This window comes from Apodemus sylvaticus, chromosome 5 (genome assembly GCF_947179515.1).
Source record: "Apodemus sylvaticus chromosome 5, mApoSyl1.1, whole genome shotgun sequence".
Lineage (NCBI taxonomy): Eukaryota > Metazoa > Chordata > Mammalia > Rodentia > Muridae > Apodemus > Apodemus sylvaticus.
In genome coordinates, this window is record NC_067476.1 from 137,888,742 (window position 1) to 137,895,694 (window position 6,953).

The following is a 6,953-nucleotide window of genomic DNA, read 5'->3' on the forward strand; positions in this document are numbered from 1 at the left end:
GCTCAGTCTATGCAAATGTGGAGGCCTGAATTTCTGCCTTAGCCAAGCGTGGATGGCATGTACCTGTAATCCTAATAGCCGGGAGGGGAGGACTGGGGAGGATCCTGGGCCCCCATTGGCAAGCTCAGCCTAGCCTAATCAGCAAGCCAGGCGGCAGAGGTCTCTGTGGCCTTCACGGGAAGCAAGAATGTGGTTCAGTGCAAGGCTCAATAGAAAGAGTTGGTTCAAACTAGGAGACTCTGCTCCCTAGTGGTTAATTTTAGACTTAAGCACACCGCAATCCGGTAAAAACCGTTCTTGCGATGATTAACTCAATCCCACGTGCGCAGCAACACATACTTAAATCTCTTTGCGGAACAAAGTAAGGTAAATACAGATCAGACTTGACTACATCTGTTGGGGTCCAGGAGTCGCCCCATAAATGACACAGACACCGATCTCAGACAGCGATGCTTTATTGAATGCACATCCTAAGACTGATCCATCAGGGCCATAGTTCAGAATTCAGGGGCCGGGACTATGACCCACAACATCTTTCTCTGTCAGCTTATAAAGGCTAAAACCACAAACTCCATAAACCATACGCAGGTGCAGGAAGTGCCGCCCAGTGGATAACCCTGACTCAAGTTATTTCAGACACAACAGTTCATATTGACCTTTAATTTGATAGGTCCTACATAAAGCTTTATGAAATTTCTAAAGATTAAGACAACCTCATACATAATATAACTGGAAACGTGATCAGCATGGCCGTGCTCTGAGTCAAGTAATTTTTCTGTGTCAATGACTGTCAGGCGTGTCACAGCAGCAATATGAAATAGCTGGTAGACACGGAACAAAATGGCCACAGCTATGTTGTGTGTGTGTGGGGTGGTCAGGCCTCAACAACATCAAAACTTTGTCAAGCACACATGAAACCTTCCATAAAGACAGGTTCTATAGATTGCCTGAGAAAAGCAGGTTTATAAGAATAGTCCAGTGCCAGAAAGTCTCCATCCACACAGACTGCACAATGGTCACCAGGCTAGAGAACACATCTGTTCCAGCTGTGCGGGTAGAAAACAGGTTTTTTCATCCCTTCCTTGAAGGAACAACCCTGTGTGCTTAACACTCCAGGTCCTCCAGTGCATGTCTGTGAGCCCAGAGACCTCCGCTCCTCCTACGTCTCTGCAATTCTTGCTTTTTAAAGAGAAAGTAGAGGCCAGAGTTGAATGTGCTGTGTGGCTAGTCTAGATGCTAGAGTCAAGCAAAGCCGAATTGTAAGAATAGATGTCAGAGGACCAAGGAGAGGAGGAAGCCTTCTCAACCATGATGCATATTCACTTGCGAAGTTTTGTTTTCCTCTTTACGCAGCTTAGCAAATTGACCATCCATAATATGAGGAAAGTCTCACACATTAAAGCAATACAAACTAGGAAATGGTTGTCAACCAAGATTGTGTTCGAGTCCTAAATAATTTACAGTAGCTTTAGTTCGTAAAACCTTGGTTCTTAATTCACCCATCTCTTGATCAGCTTCTGCTAATATTTTTGCTGTTATATTAATAGTTTTGCTATGAGGCAGGCCATTTTTGAAATGTCTTGTATTGTAGTAATCATTCCTGGGACTGGTAATAAAAAAAAAAAAAGCAATTGTGGTGGCTCCCATTACAGGACACTATAGGTGCAGAGAATCATCATGGTTGCTGGGAGAACTCTCTTGATTCTCTTAAGCAGTTATCAAGATTTACTGAACAAAATAGGTGGGATACTGCCTATGCTGCATAAGCCTTTCTAACCTGCAAGAAGGGCGGATGAGTAGCATTTTCACACACACACACACACACACATTCACACATACCCCCCCCCCCCCACACACACACATCCATTTAAAGGCAGTGTTTACCAGAGGGAAGGGCATAATCAGAAGCAGGATCGCAGTAAGGAGTGACAGAAGCACATTTGAAGCATAAACACTGTGATAAAAAAGGCACCGTTGGCAGGAATACCAGGGAAGCCCTGTGCATATGGCTGTGGGTGAACTCTACTGCATTCCTGTGGTGCTGTGAGTAGGTATGATCCAAACACAGACTCGTGTGTTTGAATGCTTGGCCCACAGGGAGTGGCACTGTTAGGAGGCGTGGCCTTTTTGGAGTAGGTGTGGAAGGAGTGCGTCACTGTGGGGGTGGGCTTTGAGGTGCTCAAGCTAGGCTTGGTACGGCAGTCTCCTGCTGCTGCCTACAGATGTAGAACTCTCGGCTTCTTCTCCAGCACTAAACCCATGCTGGGTTCATACCCCCCGCCCCCGCCCCCGTGACAATAATGGACTAAACCTCTGAACTGTAAGCCAGCCCCAAATAAAAGTTTTCCATTATAAGAGTTGCCGTGGCTCACAGTGTCTCTTCACAGCAATAAAACCCAAATTAAGGCTGTCCCCTGTGATTTGTGAATAGTTTATAAGTGTGACTCCTGTGCAATATAAATGTCTTTTTAAGAGCCCGGCTATAGACAGGTCTCCTGAGATACAAACAGGCAAACAGGCTGTTCTCATTGACTGCCATGTGCCAAGTGAAGCAAGAGTTATTTTCTAGACCACTGGCAACAGATAGCACTACTCTAGGTACAATAATAGTAACTTTAGTAGGCAATACATTACATATTCCTTTCTTCTCTTTGGTTTTTTTTTTTGTTTTTGTTTTTGTTTTTGTTTTTTTTTGTTTTTCAAGGCAGGGTTTCTCTGTATAGTCCTGGCTGTCCTGGAACTCACTCTGTAGACCAGGCTGGCTTCGAAGTCAGAAATCCACCTGCCTCTGCCTCCCAAGTGCTGGGATTACAGGCATGCGCTACCATGCCCGGCTTCTTCATCTTTATATAACTACAATTTCCACTATCATAGCTTTAAAGAGAGTACTTAATTATGCTAAAATATGTAATATAGCATTTGGACTGATCAGTTAGATTAGTCTAACCAATATATCCTCCATTCATGTGACTAAATTTGTCTACTATCTTTTGTTTGGACAACTGTTCCTTAAAGATGAAAACAATTCCTGGCATGGCAAAGCAACATCACATTGTTTTCTATTACAGAAGAGCCTTTTCCCCCTCTGCTCAAAAGCATTTGGATTCTGCATTGACAAGCTGAGAATTAATATGTAATATAGTCAATAAACACAACAGCATCATTTTTGGGCTAGTAGTTGTGGTGGTTTGAATAAAAAATGGCTTCCATAGGTTCATAAATTTGAATGCTTAGTTATTAGGGAGTGTATTTGAAAGGATTAGAAGGGGTAAGAGGCATGGTCTTGTTGGAGAAAATGTGTCATTTTAAGCGGGATTTAAGTTTCAAAAGCCCTTGGCAGTCCCAGGATCTCTCTCTCTCTCTCTCTCTCTCTCTCTCTCTCTCTCTCTCTCTCTCTCTCTCTCTCTCTCTCCTCCCCCACTGCCCCATGGATCAGGGTGTAGCTCCCAGCTCCAGTGCCATGCCTACCTGCTCCCATGCTCTCCCACATGACCATAGTGGAATAGTCTCTGAAACTGTAAGTAAGCCCCCAGTTAAATGCATTCCTTGTGATAGGTGCCATGGTCATGCTGTCTTCCCACGGCAGTGGAACAGTGACTAAGACAGAAGGGTTGTGTCCTTGTTGTCTCCCCAAGGTTTCGGCTTGATGACTTAAAGCCTCGGTGCCTCCCCAAGTCATTGGCTTTTTCTCCCCCTTGGGATGTCTCCTCTGGATGGGTTTGTTGTCTATCTACAGATGCTTCATTTCTTGGCCGACTAGGGGATGCTGTTCTGGTTGAACACATTGGAACAAGAGTTATCTGGGATTTTATTTTCTGGAAAGATGCAAGCATGTCTTCTCATTGATGTTAGAACATCTGACCCTCTCCGTTGATTAGTCTCTAGATATTTCTATTTAAGATATATCTTAGTTGTGTCTCTGTTAGGAACAAATGTTCTGGGTCATTAGAAGAAACATTGTCCTTCAAAGTGAGAAAAAAAATAAAGAAAACATGACTGAATGCAGTGTGTGGGGATTTAAGTGGGTATATATACCCAACTTTCATTTTTAAAAGATTTATTTATTTATTATATATAAGTACACTGTAGCTGTCTTCAGACACTTCAGAAGAGGGAGTCAGCTCTTGTTACAGATGATTGTGAGCCACCATATAGTTGCTGGGTTTTGAACTCAGGACCTTCGGAAGAACAGTCAGTGCTCTTAACCACTGAGTCATTTCTCCAGCCCACCCAACTCCCATTTTTAAATTTTGCTGTTTAATTATTTGATGGTGTCATTCTGTGATTTTTAAGAGATTCTAGTAAGATGATTACTATTCCATAAAATCGGGAAACTCCTTAAAGTGTTTGCTAGTGGAAACAGGATCATTATCAGTTTTGGTTGTAACAGAAGTCCTACAAAGATGCATCATAAGTGATCTGTGGCATCTGAGGTGCTTTCGCACCTGTGAAAAGAAGCAACGATCATGTTAGAAAAAGAATCAACTGCTACACAAGCTTATTTTAAACTCTTGCTACATGGTGTTCATTTTAACCTGCACGGATTAATTCTGCCAGCGGAGGGCAGCAGAGGCCCAGATGATTTATTTGTCCTACTTGTTCACCTGTAAAGAGACTTGTTTTTGTAAAGATTTTGCATTTTGATAAAGAGGTCCATGAGACTTTTAAACAGCCTGGGAAAAAAGAAAAAGCATCAGGGACCATTGGTGTGGGCACTGGCAGATGTTAGCGGACCTGGGAAATTATGAGTTAGGAGTTATGAAAACAGGTTGAGGTCATTGTCATATAGATATCCGAAGGGAGAGAAATAATTGTGAAATAATATTAATAGTGGGGTGAGTTTAAGTCTTACAGTTTCTAAAAGAGAAACAATTCTTTACCACCAGCCTCATTTTTACATTTTAAAGTTTTTATTTTTTAAAGACAGACAGTTACCACTGCCAGCAGTAGCAGGCAGAATTTATTTAGTACGATTATTTGGTTTTTTTTTTTTTTTTTCTGCCAAGAACTGAATTTTATTCTCTTTTTTCAATTTGTTCTTTAATTAAGAAGCTAGGCATGTTTCTGATAGTAATTTTAAAGGATGACAAAACTTGATTATATTTTTTATTTCAGAATTATAAAATGTCAAAAAATAATTGTTTGGAACCACAAAAAATTAAAAAGGAATATAATAATTGATTAAGGTATTCTAGCTGCTGTTAGCATATTTTCTTTCTTCAGATTATAAATTTCTATGATTTCAGCTGAATACTTTTGACAGTTTCCTTAAGATATGATTTTGAGTTATTTTTTCTTCAGTATTTCTGTCATTTCAGGAACCACCTTAAATAAATCTGCGACTATTCCATAATCTGCCACTTGGAAAATTGGAGCTTCTGGGTCTTTGTTAATAGCCACAATTGTCTTGCTGTCCTTCATCCCAGCTAAATGTTGGATGGCTCCAGATATTCCAACAGCAATATAAAGTTCTGGAGCTACTATTTTTCCTGTCTGACCAACTTGCATGTCATTGGGAACAAAGCCAGCATCAACAGCAGCTCAGGAAGCACCAACTGCAGCATGCAGTTGATCTGCCAAGTCATACAGCAGTTTAAAGTTCTCTCCACTCTTCAAGCCCCGACCACCAGATACCACCACTTTGGCACCAGTTAGTTCTGGTCGGTCACTTTTTGTCAATTTCTGGTCAAGCCACTCTGATATTCCCACTGATGAAGAACTTGGTGCCTTTTCTGAACTGGCACTACCTCCACTTGTTGCTGCAGCCTCAAAAGATGTTCCTCGAACAGAAAACACCTTCACTTTCTCATCACATTTCACTGTACACAATGCATTTCCTGCATAGATAGTTCTCACAAATGTGTCAGGTGACTTGATCTCAATGATGTCAGAAACTGGAGCAACATTAAGTTTGGCTGCTACTCTGGGCAGAAGGTTCTTTCCAAAAGCAGATGCTCCAGCACAGATGTGTGTGTAACCGAACTGCTTCTGAGTTTCCAAAATCAGTGGTGTGAGTTCCTCTGGAAGGAGGCCTTTGTATGCATCATGCTGAGCCACCAGAACCTTTGCTAGGCCAGCTACTTTACAGAGATCCTGTACCACCTTGTCACACTTGGTTCCAGCTACTAAGCAGGATACGTCACCTCCAAGACGTCCAGCTGCAGTGATGGCATTTAGAGTAATGGGTGCGAGGGAATCATTTGCATGCTCAGCTATTACCAGGGTACTCTGAAAACGGAGCAATGAGGCCGCCCGCCGGAGCCGCCCAGGCACCGCTGCTCGAAACATTGTCTCTGTTCTGGTCAGCCCAGCTGGGTACCCTCGGCCTCAGACACCCGGAGCGCCATTTGTTTTTTTAAAAAAAAATTTATTGATTTATTTATTTAATGTGTGTGTGTGTGCGCGCGCGCGCCATGCATGTGTATGCATGTATACACACAAACATTGTGGAGCTTATGAGAGGTCAGAGAACAGCTGGCAGGAGTCAGTTCTCTCCTTCCATCTTGTAAATTCTGGGGCTTGAACTCAGGGCACCAGGCTTGGCAGGGAGCGCTTTACCTACCGAGCCATCTTGGCAGCTCACTGTAAGGTTTTTCCAAAGTGCATCTTCAATAGTTGTTTTCAAAAAGACCAACACTATTATTACTATTTTAAAGATGAATTCATTTTGCATTTTATGTGTGTTTGTGTGTGTGCATGTGTGTGTGTGTGCATGTGTGTGTGCATGTGCACAGCTGGAGGTTTATGTGCCCTCAGAGGTCACAGGGCCTCAGAAACCCCTAGAATTGAAGTTGTAGGAGGCTGTGTCTTCTGCAAGAGCAGTAAGTGCATCCTTGTAACTACTGAGCCCTTTCTCCAGCCCCAAGACTGACGTTGTACAACCAGCTCCTCCTTTTTCTCTATTTTCCCCAGATTTTTAATTTTTCCTGATATTTGCTAGTGTCTACTCTTTT

General features: G+C 42.4%; 1 protein-coding gene across 1 annotated transcript; it reads right to left on the minus strand.

Moving 5' to 3' along the window:
• Window positions 1–5,093: 5,093 nt before the first annotated feature.
• Window positions 5,094–6,338, minus strand: LOC127686073 (electron transfer flavoprotein subunit alpha, mitochondrial-like). Its single transcript, XM_052183915.1, is given in 1 exon segment — window positions 5,094–6,338. A coding segment is annotated over 1 exon segment (1,002 nt). The 5' UTR covers window positions 6,289–6,338; the 3' UTR covers window positions 5,094–5,286.
• Window positions 6,339–6,953: the final 615 nt, after the last annotated feature.